The following is an 18625-nucleotide window of genomic DNA, read 5'->3' on the forward strand; positions in this document are numbered from 1 at the left end:
TCATCTGGGACCCCTCTTGGGACCCCTATAGCATCTATGTATACATGTGATCAGATTTATATCGAGACAGAAAAGAGGAAAAACCATGTGAATAGGAAGGATGCCTTTCAGAAAAATATGCAGGAACATGGTAACCTTAACTAAAGTGCACTGGCCTATCCACTGGCTGGGTAGCTTAACAGGGAGCCAAAAGTCTCCATAAAGCCAGTAAATATCAAATCTGATGCAGCAACAATGGGGCATACCTATGAGCCAAGACAGAACAATAACCTGGGGGTAAATTACCTACAAAACTACCTGTGTCAGAGTAGAAACATGACATGTGTAATTACCCTTATAGATGGTAACGGCAATATCAAGCTTTTGCTGTCCTGGCAGCAAAGGGTATTTAGAACACCACAGCGCACAAAGGGGATCGGTAAAATTAGAGGAGGTAGATAGATCCCATAAGAAAACTGATGGGTCGGATAGCTAGACCCACCCTTAAACCACATGTCCATAATGTACATACCTTCATCAATAGGTCTAGGGTTGTCAATAGTAAGAGAAAGCTTAATAATTTGTGCAGGAACACTTTTCCTATAACAGTGTCCAACCTTATGAAGTGTCATACAAGTAAGCAGTGATTTACCATTTTGGTCCACTGTTTTTTTCAGAGTATTTTCTAGTTTATAAGCCCAGTCAGTATCAATATTCCACCCTACCGCTCCCCAGAATGCACACTTATCCCCCCAACGTGAGTCAGTAACATATATATATATATACATATGTCTTTAGTTTTAGGAATCTCTGAGGACCAATGGCACAGCCTTGGGATATCAATTGATGAACAGTCCACAATGTCACAATACTCAAAAGAGAAGGTGGCAACTTGCACACTGCTGGAATTATACCAAAGGGTAGCATACTGTCGGTCTTTTCTGGATTCCAATTGAAGGACAGCCTTTGCGGGGGAGTAGTCCAGCTTAACGTGTGTTCGCAAAGAGGTGCCGGGGGTGCTGTTTACAGATGGGTATGGGCAGAAAGTGTCGTGGACCCAGAACACATCATCCCTGTAGACCCAGTTAGAAATGATCCATACAGGGAGAAAAACTAGCAGCAGCGGTGCCAGTAAGAGAATGATAAAGTTGGTAGAATGCTGCAATGAGATCATCATGTTGTTCCACTGGAGGAGGTGAAATCTGCGCAGGGAAGACTTGCTTCTGTGGTTTTAGGTTAACCCTCTTCAAGCGACTTGCGTGGATCCAAACAGGAAACTCCTCAGTGAGTGCAGCGGGCCCGGGCACAGCGATCACAGTAATGGGAAGGCCAAAGGGGAAATCCGTCTGCTTCCGATCCTTGGAAAGCTTCTGGACAATCACCAGGCTGGAAAAAATGGGTAGGAATCTGTGGAGAGAAAGGAGAAGTGCAAGACACGTTTTTTTGAACAAGCCCTAATATTTCAATGAGCTTTTGGACGTATTCCTCCTGTATCAAGGGAAAATCTACCCATGGGGCGGGGAAAGGTCATCCCATGAGAACCTCAAAGGGAGAGCAGCCAGATGTCTGTGCATACAGAAAGAGATACTTGAAAAGAAATGCTTGAAAAGCATTCCAAATATCATTCAGCAGCTGTACTCCAATGTGATCCAAATAAGAGATAGAAAACAAGAGAAACCATGTTGCCTGTACTGAATGTGGCAACATGTAACAATACCAATTCATTTACTTAGTATAGCTATGGCAAAAGAGAGACAATACTCAGTTACTTAAGGTTCTTAATTGAACAATCCAAAAGGATATGTTTTTTTCGTGCTGCATATAACTATTATGCACTTCAGAGAGACCATACTGATGTACTGAATGTATTCAGAAATGTATACTGAATGGATCATATGTAGGGAACACCACGAAATAAACGCTGTATAGAGTAAGGCTTTTTCTTAAACATATAACCCTTAACTAAACTATATTCAGAATATAAAAGCTATAAGTAAAAGAACATTGCGCAGTTAGGCTAGTAAGAAGTAGAAAAAGAGCTCTAGAAATGGCCAATGTTATGTATCCTGGGGTACCCACTAAACTAAACAAGTAGACATGACACAGACAACACATAAAGTTTTAAGCGTGGAGCTATTACTCCATCTGTCAAGTGTGCAGGGCTGAATTTAACTCTGCAAATAAACACATTGATATAAAAAACCAAAACTACAAGTAATGTATATCATAACCATCTCATATTTGGAAAAAGGCATAAAGCTAATGTCTCTTTGGAGCGTCTCTATCTCTGCAGTGATAAAGAGGACCCTTGGAAAACATTAGAAATATCTGTGCCAAAACTGATCTGGGATGGCTATGTATACATCCGGAAAAAACATTTTAAATTAGCAACATCCTAATTTCAGCTAAAACAATAGAAAAGAATTGTATTTTCCAATTTGTTTTCAAGTCACAAATGTGCCAGCTGTAATTATTGAGCTATATATATCTGTATCAAGGAGCAAAAGGTCAAGAATGAAAATATCACTAGCAAGAAGTTAAAATGTCGAGCGAGCACTACGATAACCAATGCCATGATATTGGGCAATTGAATAAGGGAGAGCTAGCAGCTGGTATCCAGGGTTTCCCCCTCTTTGCACCAAAGTTCGTCCAAAAGGGCGGCTTTGGGCACCTGCCAAACGCCAGGCATCAAGTTCAGAGGGGGGGTAACAAAGGACTAGAAGGGAAGAGAATCCTGTTCACCTGTGAGACCCAGGAGCCCATTTAAAAGAAGGGCTTGGACATCGTGAAAAGTGTGAAGGGTAATGGGGTGACCAAGGGTCAGAGGAGTAACCATCTCTACCACCATAGCACATGCAGCCAGGGAACTTGAACAGGAGTGACTATAGAAAAAAGGCAACAGAGCGTAACTTACCGCCATGTTCTCCCTTCATGGTGTTACAATAGTCCCAAACAAAGAGATAAAACATGTGAGCATAAGCAGGAGAACCCAAACCAAAGCACATCTGAAATGTCCAACATATCATGAGTCCATCTGATAAGAGCAGTCATTTCAGAAACCAGGGTCTGTCTCAGAATCTGGTCATAGAAGGAACAAGCAGAGATCCATTGGCGGCAGTGACCAATCATAGCAAGAAATGTAAGCATGTCTTTCTTGGTAGCTGGGCGGGGCAGACCCAGAACAGCAGCAATGCAGAAAGTGCAGATTTTCCTCTGACCATGAGACAGGACAAAACCCAGGTATTTCACTTCAGATTTACACCAGTGCAGTTTATGTCGTGACACCTTGTGACCACACACAGACAACCATTATAAAAGGTGCAAACTATCAGCCTGACAGGTCTCATGAATTATGGAACACAAAAAGATGTACAAAATGAGGGCAGGACCATGAGGGGCAGTGCATGACTGTAGAATAGCCTGAAGGACAATGGAGTCAACATAGCTCTGGGGCATTCCACACCAGGTATACTGTTGCGTAAAGGTGAAGGCAAAAAAGAGCTGAAAAGCCTCACCAACAGGAACAAAAATAAAACATTCTTTAGGACAATGACAGAAAAAAAAAAATCATTGGCTGCCGGTGGAATGGAGGAGAGAAAGAAACATAAGAAAACAGCCCTAAAATCTAGGACGAAATGGGGAATGCCAATAGCTTTGACAACAGTGACAAGCAGTAGAATCATGATTCTCACCGTACTGCTTGATAAAAACAAGAATGAGTAACTTCAAAGAAGCACTATAGGGGGTCAGTGTAAGCCCAAACTGAGAAGTCTAGGGGAAGGGGCAAAAGCATTCATGCACGGACCCTGATAATGAAAGCTGCTTGTGTACAAGCTGCGAAGGAAAGATCTTAGACTGATTCAACCAGCGCTTGCAATTCATTCCACATAACAGCACGTCCTACCTCAGTGTTAAACATTGGTGACACAGAAAGATGTGAGCTGAAGGAAGAATGTCATACACACACAGCCGTACAAGTCTCATTTGTCTAGGAGAATCCTAAGTGCCTTTATGACTCATTACAAAAACAATATAACAATGCAAAAATATTCGCTTATCTTACCTTATAAGCGAGGTACAGTAATAAGAGACAATAAAATCTTATACTCTATAAAAGTTTTAACCTTACAAATGACAGAGTGGGCAGGGGGGCTCTATAAATAATTTAATTCTTCCCGAAAGAATGGCAGCTGCTTATATTCACGAGGGGCGCTTACCGAAAGTACCCCGAGAATTTTCCCAAAAAACTCCATAATAGAACCCAAAGCTTGAACTTAAAATAAGGGGTGGGTAAAGGTCACCACTACCTAGTGAGTATTAAAGAACAGAAAAAAAATTCAGAAATACTCACAAAATATTGGTGATATCATCTGCCCATCGCGGACGTACCCCCAACTGAAAAGGATTAGGTCCCAATTCCTGCCCCATTCTTTCTCTCCCATTTGGAAGACAGGTGCACCCGGGGACATATTGTAGAGGCAAGAAATGATCTCCAAAACATGTCCAAATTTTATTATGAGTTTCACATCTTTTATATCATTCTAAATGAATCAGTGTTGTCAGCATGTGTCAGCATGTGACGTAAACACAAACCATATATGGACACAGGTCACCTGAAACTTTAAAGACATCAGCATTTCTTCTATCTGGAGATTGGAGTCCAAAAGGTCAGAAAAACCTTGGGCCAGCAAAACTTCTTAACTAAATCTGTTTGCAAATACGGCTTATAAAAACAATTGAATTCACTTCACAACATCTCTGTTCAAACATAAATGTCCTTGTACTCTCTTCAAAGAAGGAAAGACAAACAGGGTCTGGCTTTACAGCTTTAAACAACATATGCCTAAGGAAAATTACCAAGGTTTATGATACATGTCCCTTCAGTTATCTGCCTTGACCTCTTTGAAAAAACCCCAGAATAGGAATGATAATTAACATTTTCTCAGAGTACAGTGTGCTTTGTGTTTTTTTTTAAAATTTTATTGTTGATAGATCATTTTGACTTGGTCATTTTAAATGTAGCTCGCAAGCCCAAAAAGTGTGGGCACCCCTGAGCTAGAGCATTGAAGTTGCGTGTTTCTGCCGTAAAGGTCATCTCTGATGCAACCGGAAGTTGCATCAGAGACAACCTTTACAGCAGCCATATGCAACTACAACGCTACGGCTGCTGTAAGAAGGCAGGGAGGTTTGTCGGACAGGGCAGGGAGGTTTGTTGGACCAGGCCTGTTGTCCGGGCCGGGGGGGGGAGAAAGCGCCACGAAGGTAAGGGGCAGGGAGGGAGAAAGAAAAAAAAGGTGGGGTGGAGAGGAAAACAGGGTAAAACAGAGGGGAGAGAAGGACGCTGAAAGCACATGGGGAAGACATAGGGGGGAGAAGATGCTGAATGGAAATGGGGAACAGAGAGTGGGGAGAAGATGCTTAAGGGAAATGAGGAAGAGAGAGTGGGAAGAAGATGCTGAAGGGAAATGGGGAAGAGAGAGTTGGGAGAAGACGCTGGCAGGGAAGAAGACAGAGATGCCAGACTATGGGAGGAGCGGAGGGAAGAAGATGGGTGCCAGACCAATTTGGAAGGAGGGAGAAAGGGAGAGGCACAGTAACAGAGCAAATGGAAGATGCAGAGAGAAGAGGGACAGTGGATGGAAGGAAGAGAGTAACAAGAAGATGAGGAAAGCAGAAACCAGAGAAGACAAAGGTATAACAAAAATTTTCTATTTATTTATTGCTTTAGGAGACCTGTGTCACTGTTTCTGTGGTGTTGCATTGTATGCAGAGTCCAGCTTCTTGCTGGTTCAATTTAACCTTTGTCTATGTATTTCTATTTTATCCCCCCTTTTACAAAACTGTGGAGCATTTTTTAGCACAAGCCGTGGTGGTAGCAGCTCTGATGCTCAGAATTCTATGAGCGTCAGAGCTGTTACCACCGTGGTTAAAATCCACACTACAGTTTTGTAAAAGGGGACGGGGTAAGTTTGTGATGACATTCCATACTAGGCGAAGGTGTTTTCTGTGTTCTGTGTTCGAAAGACATAGTTTTCTGTTAGGCTTGACTGCAGGATTGATCTGTACAAGTCTGGCTTTAGTTTTACAATGGGTGTATTGTTGTACTTCTCACTGCAGTATGTAAGATGCTGCCTTTTCCTAGGTACTCATGTGTGACGTGTTGCTTTTTACTAAAAATCATGTTTTTCATACAGATGGGGGGGGGGGGGTGCCAAAAAATGATGGGCCCCGGGTGTCACACATGCTAGGTACGCCACTGCTAAGTGGTTAACATCAATCATCATCCCCAAGCCATCTCAATAATGGCCTATGGACTTCTCTTTTAGGAAATTATCCAAACCTTTTTGAAACCCCGCTAAGCTAACTGATTTTATCACATTCTCCGGCAATGAATTCCAGAGTTTAATTACATGTTGTGTAAAGAAATATTTTCTCTGGTTTATTTTAAATCTACTACTACTACTAAGTAGCTTCAGGCACCTAAGGTCCTTGCTAGCTGCCGTTATGCCCGTTTGCTAGGTGCCTACTGTGGTAGGCGTCATGTACAGAATCAGCCGCTAAGTGTATAACCCATGATGGAGACTGTCCCAACTTGTTGTTTGGGCTGAGAGCTTTTCAGTGGCCCCTCATATAGTTACAAAGCTACAGTTACATAAAATCCTACAGTACTGTAAGGTTTTAATATATTTGTCTATTGAATACTTGACTACATAAGAGGTGCTGCCATGCATGTAAATAAAACTATTATATAATTATTAATGTGCTATATTATGAATTCAGCATACATTTATCTCTTTTGTGCAGGGTTTAGGTGCATGCTGGTTTTACATTCTGTAAGACCTTGCTTATTTGGTGATTATAAATGTTTTGAACAACCTATTTTGAAGTTCTTTCTTTCTTTCTTTCTTTCTCTGTCTCTATCTAATATAGGATGAAAGGGACTGCCCGGGATAAATAAAGGAGAGAGGGCAAAAATTAGCCCAAAAATGGGGGTCCTGGTTTATATTCGAGCCAATGCACCCCCTTCTAAAATTATTGCAGGCTGCCGCCAGGCTCTGCACCCTGCCGCCCTCCATGTCCTAGTCTCATACCTCTACTGCTGATCGTCGGTAGAGGTGCAGCGGGCAGGAGCGAACTTTCCAAGTTCTGCCCTGCTGTTAACTGGCTGCCTTGAGTTTCTTCGGCCACTGAGAAGGCGTGCGATTTGGTGCTGCTGCTCAGTGCTGAGCAGGTTCCTTAATGGTTCCTGCGGGAGGGAAGGGTTGGAAGGGTGCTGAGTGCGGGGTCTGGCAGAAAGGGAGCTGGGTGAAAAGCCTTATAGGGCAGGGCACTTGAATATTAAGCCGCCTGACTTATATTCGAGTCAACCATTTTTCTTCCTTTTTGGGGGAAAAACGGGGGTCTTGACTTATATTCAGATTGGCTTATATTCGAGTATATATGGTATATGTGTAAGATGGTCGAGAGAAAAGAAGGAGAGAGAGAAAGGTGTGTGTGTGTGTTCCTGGGAGAGGTGAAGAGGCAGAAAGAGAGAGAGAGAGTAAAGGAGTGTGCCAAGTGAAGGGAAGCAAAAAAGAGAGACTGTATACTTATGGGAGTGAAGGAGAGAGAGATTTCCAGAAGGAGGACAGAATGCTCGGGTCAGGTTTGGATATGGAGTCTGTGTTGAGCCCTTCACACACTGGCATAGCGGGTGTGTGGAAGCACCCTGGGCACTGGCTCCCTCCCTTGCCTTCTTCACCCTTGCTCCTTCCCTACCCACCCTGCTGCGAGCGCACCCCTTCGCTTCCCCCGTAGTTGTCTAGCTTCCGCGGCGCAAGCAGCATCTCCAACTTCATGCCCGCACTGGCATCGGCTCTCCCTTTAGTCATGGGACCTGGAAGTAATGTTAGAGGGGAGCGCCGAGGCCAGTGCGAGCAGCAGGTTGAAATTGCCGCTAGCGCTGGTGAAGAGCTAGAAGTACGTTGGGGGGGGGGAGTGAAGGCACGCTCGTGGCGGGGGAGGAGTGGGAAGAAGCTGGGGTGCAGAGAAGTGCCAGCGCACCTAGCAAGATGGCATCTGGTGCGGTCCGCCTCCTGCCCACCCTTTCTACGCCACTGCCTTCACACTCTAATAAAGTTCATGTTATTTAGCTGATGATGATTAGCTGAACTCGCAGCATAGTGCCAACTCCAGTGGAAGCATGGGTTATTTTTTAATTTGGTTGTTTTTTTTCTACAAAGTGTTGCATGGTTTATCACCAGTTTATCTAGTGGATCATTTTGGCCTCCTTTTATGAAACTGCGATAGCAGTTTCTAGCGTGGGAGCCGTGCTGAATGGCCTGCACTGCTCCCGATACTCATTGAGTTCCTATGAATGTCGATATCAGCGCAGGCCATTCAGCACGGCTCCCCATGCTAGAAATGCTATCGCAGTTTTGTAAAAGAGGGGCCTTTTTTTTCTATTCCTTTATAATTTGGCCTTTTTTTTTTTTTTTTTTAACATTTCTCTCGTACCAAAGGTTGTGTTTATGAAATTAATCATGGGAAACTACTTTCTTATCAAGCTGCTAGATGGGAATCTGAGTTTCATCCATTAATACTTACTTCTGTTTCATATTTTCATTTTAGAAAATTATTGAAGACTTATTTGTTTAAAAAAGGTTTTGGGAAGTACTGATGACTGGTTGATATGTTTATGTTTTATTGATTATGATTTTGTAGCTCACTGTGTTTGTGCAGTCTTCTTTGACTATGTTATCTGTATAGAACTGAAAAGTTTTTTCGGAAAAAAACTAAAGTGTTATGTTGTGTAAAAAGCCTGATTGCCCCCATCAGTCTTGCCAAGGTCAGTGTTGTTCAATTCTTTATTTATTTAAAAAATTTCTATACCGTTTAAAGCTAAACGGTTTACATGAATTACATACATAAATTATAAAAGAACTTAATATATCAAACAGCCCTAAAAACTTATCTGAAAATAGCAGCAAAAGCTTAAATAAAAAGATCATGAATAATTATTCAGCTAAACCAGAGAAAATTACTGACTAACTTTTATATCTTCAAAATGTTTTCCAGTTTTATTTTATATTTTTTAGTGACATCATAATTTCACCATCTTTGGTGCAATTGTTATCTATCAGAAGACAGTGCCTTCTTGCTTAGCTTCCTGTATGTCTGCTAGTAACCAATTGTATTAAGGTCTCTACTGAAGTACATTAGCTGAAAAGCCTTTTGTTAAGGGGGCATTTCCTGTACTTTTGGAAGGGCAGCTGTGACACTAAAGCAGGACAAAATTCATTACTGCTGTCAACCATAACATGGAATGTAGTTAGCTACCCCTCTTGAGCTGGTGTTAACCATTTACCGTTATTTGCCATGACAGCAATTAACACACTGTATCAGCTCCTTTAACTGCAAGACTGAGACTCTGCCTAGAGAATGACACGGTGTGGAGACGGGATGGAGAAATTGAGTTCCTGCGGGGACGGGGACAAATTTGTCCCCGTGTCATTCTGTAATGCCTATTCCCATCCATCCCAACCTTCTAAAGGCAATTTCTGCTTTAAGTAGCCATTTTTATTATTTGGCACCTCCTTCTAGGCAGGGCAGGATTAACCAATAGGCCAAGTAGGCACATGCCTAGGGCCCGAAATGGTCAGGGGGGGCCCGATGAAGGAGGACATCAACATTGTTTTTTCCAAACAGCGATGGGCCCCTCCAGCATCGATCGGCAATGCGGGCCCCCCCCCCCCCCCCCCGATCGGCAACACAGCCCCTCCTCCATTGACAGAAAGTAAGACAAGCAAGCAACACGGGTAAGAAAGGCAGCGGGAACTGTAATTTTGTAAGCAGTGCTGCTTGCCCAAAGCTTCCCTCTGATGCAGCTTCCTGTTTCCGCCTTGGCGTATCTTGGGGTGGGGTGGGGCAGGGGGCCCAGTGTACTTGTGTGCCTAGGGGCCCTCGACGAATTAATCCTGCCCTGGTTATAGGCAGCTGTTATAAAACAGCATCTGAGTGTCCAGATCCAATTTATATTCCTGCATTTACATCAGCTAAAGACCTTGCAGGCATTTAAATATACAATCAGAAATTAAAGAGGATTGGAAGGCAACCTACACACTTGGGACTCCTTTTTATTAAAGTGCACTAGCGTTTTTAGCGCATGCAGAAGATTAACGTGCGCTAGCAGAAAAATTACCGCCTGCTTAAAAGGAGGCGGTAGTGGCTAGTGCGCATGGCATTTTAGCGTGCGCTAAAACTGCTCGCGCACTGTTGTAAAAGGAGCCCTTAGGGGTAAATTCTATATATGTTGCCTAAAAAAACAGTGACGAAAGGTCAGCACTTAGCGTGATTCTATATATTACCTCCAGAATTAGGCACAGTTTATAGACTCACATGTAGTGCCTGTTTGAACAACTAACATTTAGGGGGGGGGATTCATTTAGGGAGGAATTCATTTAGGGGGGAATTCATCAATCTACCCCCTATTATAGGTGTCATTCACCACATTGATTTTTTTTTTTTAAAGTGTATACCAATTGATCCGTTAGATGGTGGTAGGATACCTACTGCTGCCTACAATCACTTTATGGAATTCTCTCCCTCAATACCTCCGTGACGAACTTCATCTACCCAAATTCAAGATCCATCTTAAAACTTATCTATTTCAAGATGCCTTCGATAAATCTTAATCTATAAATTTTCTATTTATTAGTAACTCTAAAAATCCAACCTTCTTCAGCATGCATCACTTTTTCCATGCACCCTCATTCTTCATGTTTTATCCCATTCCTCTATCTCATTTTCCTCTAATAATTATGTAACTTTTCTTCTCCTCCCAACTTCTCCTCACTTTCTAGTCTGTTTGTAAGTGTCATATATGTTTACCCTAATTATTCTTACACCCCCCCACTATTTCTTTCTAATCTATATTAAAATTTTTATTGTTAACCGGTCAGATATTCATTTTATGATCGGGATATTAAAAACTAATAAACTTGGAAACTTGGACACCATGTTGAGAATGAGGCCCTTAGTGTGTGCTAAATCGGTTCGTGCTCCTTGATTAATTCCCCCCTTAGGCGCAGTTGTGTGTGGATCATGTCTATTCTATATAAGCCATCCTCTTCACACTCTAATACTTGTAATGAATATATGAAAAATATATGTAGATTCAAAAGCACAATTCTAGGTAGGTGTTTAGTATAGTACATGAGCTGATTTAATATGCATAGCGCATCGGGATATCAGATATGACCTGCGAGTATTAGCACTCTTTGGTTCGTGTCATTTCCTCATTCATCCCTGCGTAGTGCATTTTTTTAAATTTTTTTATATAAATGATTTTTGTAATGATTTATCTTATTCTTTTATACTTAATAAATAAGTTAAATAGTTTAAATGAACTTAGCTTCATAGCGAACATGCTTCAACTCTAAAATGAAGCTCGGGGCACGGGGGAGCTTCATTTTAGAGTTGAAGCATGTTCGCTATGAAGATAAGTTCATTTAAACTATTTAACTTATTAAGTATAAAAGAATAAGATAAATCATTACAAAAATCATTTATATATAAAAATTTTAAAAATGCACTACGCAGGGATGAATGAGGAAATGACACGAACCAAAGAGTGCTAATACTCGCAGGTCATATCTGATATCCCGATGCGCTATGCATATTAAATCGGCTCATGTACTATACTAAACACCTACCTAGTATTGTGCTTTTGAATCTACATATATTCTATATAAGTGCACCTAAATTTTAGGAATGCCCATGACCTGACCATGCTGCTTTTAGAGATCCAATCACTAGAATTTAGGCACAACCCTTTATAAAATACACTTAGAAAGTTGTGTGTGTCAATTCTAAGAAGTGCCAATAATTGCTTGTTAATTGGCAATTATTGGTGCTGATTTGCCTTTTTAAACAATTGAGTTGCATGCACAAATCAGCAATGCACATAGATTTGCACACACAACTTTGGCCGCAGTATAAAGAATCCAGCCCCCCCCCCAAAAAAAAACAAAAAACCCACACCCTCCAATAAATAGAATCTGAACTGGTAAAGAAACTCTACAGATTAAGTAATGGAGGAAAAAGAGACTCAGAACTTTAAGCACAATAACTTTTTTCGTAGTAACATTCCACTGCTTCAGGGGCTTTGAACTGGACCATTTGACAAGAGTTTCAGCAACACAGCTTTCCCTCAAACTGCAACTCTGTCAAAGGTCCAGATCAAAGCCCCTGAAGCAGCAGAACATTACCGTGCAACGCTGGCCAACGTCAGATGGACTGACAGAAGTTATTACAAACAGCCCAGCCCTCTAATTCAGAGCATTCATTATAATGAGATCTGGCTGTATTGCAAGATGTATTGAGACTGGAATTATTTGAATTTGGAGATTTAATGGAGGTTTTTAGTGCCAAAGATTGCATGAGCCAGCACTGTAAAAGTTATTGGGCTTACAATTCTGAAGCTTTTTAATCCATTATTTAATCTGTTGCGTTCCCTTTCTGCTACAGATTCAATTTACTGGAGTTTATTTTTCTATTAAGTGGGCAGCCAAATATGGCAAGGGTGCAAGTAGCTTACTGTATTCTGTGTAAGTGACTGCATCATCCATATCCCTCCCATTCTCCACCCATCTGAACCTCCCCTCTTGTATTTATATGTTGTCACTTACATATATGCTTATAGAATAACACCTAGTTACTGTTACTACCTATACTGTTACTACCCTGAACAAGCTGCGGCTTTACTCTCTCGAGGAACGTAGGGAGAGGGGAGACATGATTGAGACATTTAAATACATCTCCGGACGTATCGAGGTGGAAGAAGATATTTTCCTTCTCCAGGGACCCTCAGCCACAAGAGGGCATCTGCTTAAACTCAGGGGCGGGAAATTTCATGGGGACACCAGAAAGTATTTCTTCACCGAAAGAGTGGTTGATCATTGGAACAAGCTTCCAATACAGGTAATCGAGGCCAACAGCATGCCAGATTTTAAGGGTAAATGGGATGCCCATGGGATCCTTAAGAGGGTGGAGTTAAGGATGGGTCATTAGGAGAGGGATCTCCAGGAGAGCAGACTCAGGGGGGTGGGTCTGTGAAGTGGGCAGACTTGATGGGCTATGGCCCTTATCTGCCGTCATTTTTCTATGTTTCTATGCATGTAAGTGTTCACTTACCTGTGAAATTTCTGGCATTCTTTACATATATGTGTACAAGTAGCGTGTAAATGCAGGTGCCCCATTGTAGAATTGCCCTTCACATGTTTAATCTGGCAATTAGCCTGCGTTGTTTATATAGCACTATTCTGTTAGCTTTCATTGAAAGCTATTTTAAACTTTCAAGAGTTTGAACTGACATTCTTCAAAGTCTAGAAATTTCCAAAACATTCTATATGTAAAGAAGTTATGTATATCTACGACAACAAACAAATTAATTATTTTTTAAAAACCCACGTGTAATTTGCAATACAGAAAATGAAACATTTCTTTTTAAATTATTTTAATCTATATTTATTTGCTTATTTTTGAAGAGCCTCAAGTTATGGAGCAAGTTATACCCACAAAGGGTTTTCTGTTTGTGAACGCAGTTCACTGGCTCCTATTTTACATCACCGGCTCGACTGCCAACCTAACACCTAATCTAACTACACTAAGGGCTCCTTTTACAAAGGTGCGCTAGCAGTTTTAGTGCGCGCTTAATGCGCGCTACAATGCCACACGCACTAAACGCTAATGCCTCCTTAGAGCTTGCAGTAGTAGTTTTTGTTTAACGTGTGGTTAGCACGCGCTTAAAACGCTAGTGCACCTTAGTAAAAGGAGCTCTAAAATTCATAATTTTCTCTATTTATTCAAATAATTTATTCAATTCAATTTAATTTAATTTATTTTATTTTATTTTCAATTAATTTTTTAAAAAAGCTGAAAAAATATCAAACTCTCTATTGATGGTAAATATCTTCACCAATTGCTTGCAAAGAAACGGCAGCTTCTATTTCTTTTCAAGCACAACCCTGCCGTTTCTGTGCAAGCAATTGGTGAAGATATTTACCCTCAATAGAGAGTTTGATATTTTCTCAGCTTTTTAAAAAAAATTAATTGAAAATAAAATAGATTAATTGAATTAATTATTTGAATAAATAGAGAAAGTTATGAATTTTAGGCCCTCTTTTACAAAGGCATGCTAAGTGTTTAGAAACAGAAACATAGAAATAGACGGCAGATAAGGGCCACGGCCCATCTAGTCTGCCCACCCTAATGACCCTTCCCTACCTTTCTCTGTGAAAAGATCCCATGTGACGATCCCATTTGGCCTTAAAATCAGGCACGCTGCTTGCCTCAATCACCTGAAGTGGAAGACTATTCCAGCGATCAACCACCCTTTCAGTGAAAAAGAATTTCCTGGTGTCACCGTGCAGTTTCCCGCCCCTGATTTTCCACGGATGCCCTCTTGTTGCCGTGGGACCTTGTAAAAAGAAGATATCTTCTTTCACCTCGATGCGGCCCATGAGATACTTGAACGTCTCGATCATGTCTCCCCTCTCTCTGCGTTCCTCGAGTGAGTATAGCTGTAATTTATCTAGCCGTTCCTTGTAAAGGAGATCCTTGAGTCCCGAGACCATCCGGGTGACCGTTCTCTGGACCGATACGAGTCTCAGCACATCTTTGCGGTAATGTGGCCTCCAGAATTGTACACAGTATTCCAGATGGGGGTCTCACCATGGATCTATACAATGGCATAATGACTTCAGGCTTACGGCTGACGAAACTCCTGCGTATGCAACCCATGATTTGTCTAGCCTTGGATGAAGCTTGCTCCACTTGATTGGCAGTCTTCATGTCTTCACTGACGATCACCCCTAAGTCTCGTTCTGCTGCAGTTCTTGTTAGGATCTCGCCATTAAGGGTGTAAGTCTTGCATGGATTTTGGCTGCCCAGGTGCATGACTTTGCATTTTTTGGCATTGAAGCTGAGTTGCCAGGTCCTAGACCAGCACTCCAGTAGGAGTAGGTCGTGCATCATGTTGTCGGGCATTGAGTTTTTGTCTGTTGTGCTTTTGCCCACTACATTGCATAGTTTTGCGTCATCGGCGAATAATGTTATTTTACCTCGGAGCCCTTCTGCCAAGTCTCCTATAAAGATGTTGAATAGGATCGGGCCCAAGACTGAGCCCTGCGTGGATTTAGCATAAGCTAAATAAACGTGTGCGCTAACCACTAACATGTCCATAGGATAACATGCACACGTTAGCATTTAGCGTGTGTTTAGTTTGTGCTAATATTTAGCGCACGCTACAAAGCTTAGCGCACCTTTGTAAAAGAGGGGGTTAGTGTAGTTAGATTAGGGGCTCCGTTTACTAAGCTGCGCTAGCAGTTTTAGCACGCACTTAGTATGCACTAGATGCTAACGCCTCCATAGAGATGGCGTTAGTTTTTCCACTTAGCGCTAATCTGTAGCGCACGCTAAAAACGCTACCGCAGCTTAGTAAAAGGAGTCCTAGGTGGTAAGTTGGCAGTTGAGCCAGTGATGTAAAATAGGAGCCAGTGAACCGCGTTCACAAAAAGAAAACCCATTGTGGGTAAAACTTGTTTCATAACCTGAGGCTCTTCTCTAACAAAAATAAGCAAATAAATATAGTTTAAAATCAGTTAAAAAGAAATGTTTCACTTTCTGTGTTGCAAATTACATGTGGGTTTCTTTTAATAGTTAGTGTATGATACTTGTTTTAAGTTTATTAGTTTCAAGTTTTTTAGGTTTTTATATACCGCCTATCAAGGTTATCTAAGCGGTTTTACAATCAGGTACTCAAGCATTTTCCCTATCTGTCCCAGTGGGCTCACAATCTATCTAACGTACCACGTGTTTCTTTAAATTTTGTGGTTTAAACAAATTATGAAATAAATTTTTGGGTGCATTGCTTTGAATGAATTGCTAGCAACTTCGACAAGCCCCTTCTTTCCTAGAGTCTATAATTTAACTTACTTTTTTTACATGTGTAATGATGTTGAAAGATAATTAAATGGCCCTTGCAAGATATTAGTCATCCAGTGGGAGCATGCATTTTGCCTAACCTATAAAATGATGAATTTTTCTGTTCCTAGGACCTCTGGAGTCAAAAATAAAAAATTTCCATTGCACATTTTATAACTGGGAAAAAGTAAAATGCATATGGCAGCCGGGGACAAGTCTTCCTCCTGAGGCCAACTATGAATTATATCATTGGTATGTATGAGCTGGTATTGTATCAGCTGAAACTAAAATTCCACAAATCAGCTCAGAGAGAGGCTGATCCAGATTCATGATCCTTCTATGTCCTGTGAGAAGCAAGTCTAGTGATCTGGACTTGTATTTCTTTGATTCATTCCTGTGACTGTACTTTAAATTATGTTTTGCATGCTAACAACATATGTGGTTTTATCCCTAACTTCCATCTGCCTCAATCACAATTCTTTGATTTATAGACCACTTCCAATAAAAGAATAAAAAGAGGAATATTTTTAATAGGCAAATTAGAGAAAGGGGGAGGGGGGGTGTTAACTTTCCAGATTTCAAGTTGTATCATTTTGCTTAAATGATGGCTGCTGTGGTAGCTTGGTTTGTGCCAACAGGAGGTGAATGTAGCCCATGATGATTGCAGTTGGAGTGAGCTATGGTGTTCCTAATCGCTTTATGAAATTAATGTACCATGCAGGTTTCATGGGTGGTATCTTTTTCTTCTGTTCCGCAGGCTGCTCCTGGAGTGTTCCGATGTCTAGCAGATGGTTTGCATTTGACTTGGCCAGATGCTAACCTTGTTTCTTTATGGCATAATTCTGATATTAAAATTCAAGGGGGCCATGGTAAGTTGGGTTGATTGGCAAGATAAAGGTGTTTGGAATGTGGTCCAGTTATCGAACAGGAGTGTGTTTAAGTCTTTTTAGAAACTGAGCAGAGAATATGGTTTGGATATGTGTCAGTATTATTGTTGGTTACAGCTTCAGCACTGCTTGAAAGGCTCTAAATTGCTTGAGCAAGTATGGTAGGGGAACACTGGCTTATTTGATTTTTGTGGGGGATTATTTAGATAGAATAAAAGAGCTTTGGTTTACAGAAAATTTAAGTTCAAGAGTGATGCTAGATGTTCTGCTTTGGAACATATCTGGGAACATGAACTGGGAGAAGTTGTGGGGTTGGAGGACTGGGCAGGTTTTGGGATTAGAGTCTGTTGACCTGTTCTATCTGCTTCACTTATTCAATTCTTATTTTATGTGACTCATTGTGCTCTCCGGACACCATATAAAGTGCCCAGGTTGCCAAGGGGTGGGTCTCAGGTTTGCTGGTCTTGTCAGTTGGAGATGGGGACGGAGACTTCAGCAGTTGGAACCCAAGTACAGTACCGAGTGGAGCTTTGGATTCTTGCCCAGAAATAGCTAAGAAGAAAAAAATTTAAAAAATTTAAATTGAATCAGGTTGGGCAGACTGGATGGACCATTCGGGTCTTTATCTGCTGTCATCTACTATGTTACTATATGCTGTACACTTGCTCAAATGTGAGACAGGTTTGGTCTTCTATATGTGATAAAACTGAACGTATTTTTCATCTTTGGGTTCCTTTAATTTATAAGCTTGTTGTTTTATGGTCTGTAGCCTCATATTTTGCAAAAAACAAAAGCAAAATTGTTTGATATATTATTGGATATAGCAATACAGCAAATCTTAAACTGGAAAAATAGTTCAATTTTGTCTGAATGTGGCTGAATGCTGTATGTTTAGTAAGGAAATAGGTAGCTGCTGTTAAAATGCACACTTTACCACATTTTAAAAAGGTTTGGAAACCTTTAGACATTTGTCAGACTTCTGTATAATGTTACTAGGACTTTTGCCATTGTGGGGAGTGCTACAATTGTTCACACATGCATGTTTTCACAATTATTTCATACAAATTTTTGAATTTAAAAAAATAGGTAGATTAGGGATTTAGATAAAGAAGTGAGCAATTCCTAATAAATAGTTCATTTGTAGTCCCCTTGCAAGCCACTGGCTAATTCAGCTTAAAATATTTCAATACATTTAAAGAACTTTACATTAGTTATAGCACATTCAGGGTCCCATTTACTAAAAGGTGGCAAACACTCTTTGCAACACTGGTCTTTCCCACATGCTGAGGCCACTTTTAGCGCAGTTTCTAGAATGTCCCTATTTTTCCATTATTCCCTATAATGACCACATGCTAGTTTCTCCATTAGTGTATTGGTATTAGCACATGAGCACTTACCAACACCTATTTTCTAGGTGGTAAGGGTTCATGGGCTAATCACATGCTAATTGGTTAGTGTGAAGCGATGTAGCTGTACTAATCAATTATGCTGAATATGTCTGTTCTCTGCCCCACAGACACCACTCCCTCCCCCAACGTTAAAAAATAAATTCTATTTTTTAGTGTGTGGATAGTGTGATGATCCCAAAACTTTAGTGGGGCGCCTGAACGAGCTCTGTAGTAGTGCTTTATAACCTGCGGTAAGCTAATTCTGCAATACAGTTCAGTCTCAATTATCCAATGTAAATGGAATTGACCTTTTGTCAGATAAGTTATTTCCAGGGTCTACTTTAAATGTGCCTGCCTAACCTTCAAGATCCTCCACGGTATCCTTCCTCCTTTTATCCCTCTATCCTG

At 41.0% G+C, this 18625-nt stretch overlaps 1 protein-coding gene across 5 annotated transcripts in view; it reads left to right on the top strand.

The window, feature by feature from the left end:
- The window catches only part of IL13RA2 (interleukin 13 receptor subunit alpha 2), a 94172-nt gene that overhangs the window by 39794 nt on the left and 35753 nt on the right, over positions 1 to 18625 (top strand). For all 5 annotated transcript variants that reach the window (XR_004539414.1, XM_033944232.1, XM_033944234.1 and 2 more), the window contains exon 5: positions 16074 to 16194. Coding sequence is in view for 4 of the 5 variants with exons in the window: in XM_033944232.1 (XP_033800123.1) it covers positions 16074 to 16194 (121 nt within the window). In the remaining variant the exon portion in view is untranslated. The remainder of the gene's footprint in view (positions 1 to 16073; positions 16195 to 18625) is intronic.

This window comes from Geotrypetes seraphini, chromosome 5 (assembly GCF_902459505.1).
Source record: "Geotrypetes seraphini chromosome 5, aGeoSer1.1, whole genome shotgun sequence".
In the NCBI taxonomy this organism is placed as follows: Eukaryota; Metazoa; Chordata; class Amphibia; order Gymnophiona; family Dermophiidae; genus Geotrypetes; species Geotrypetes seraphini.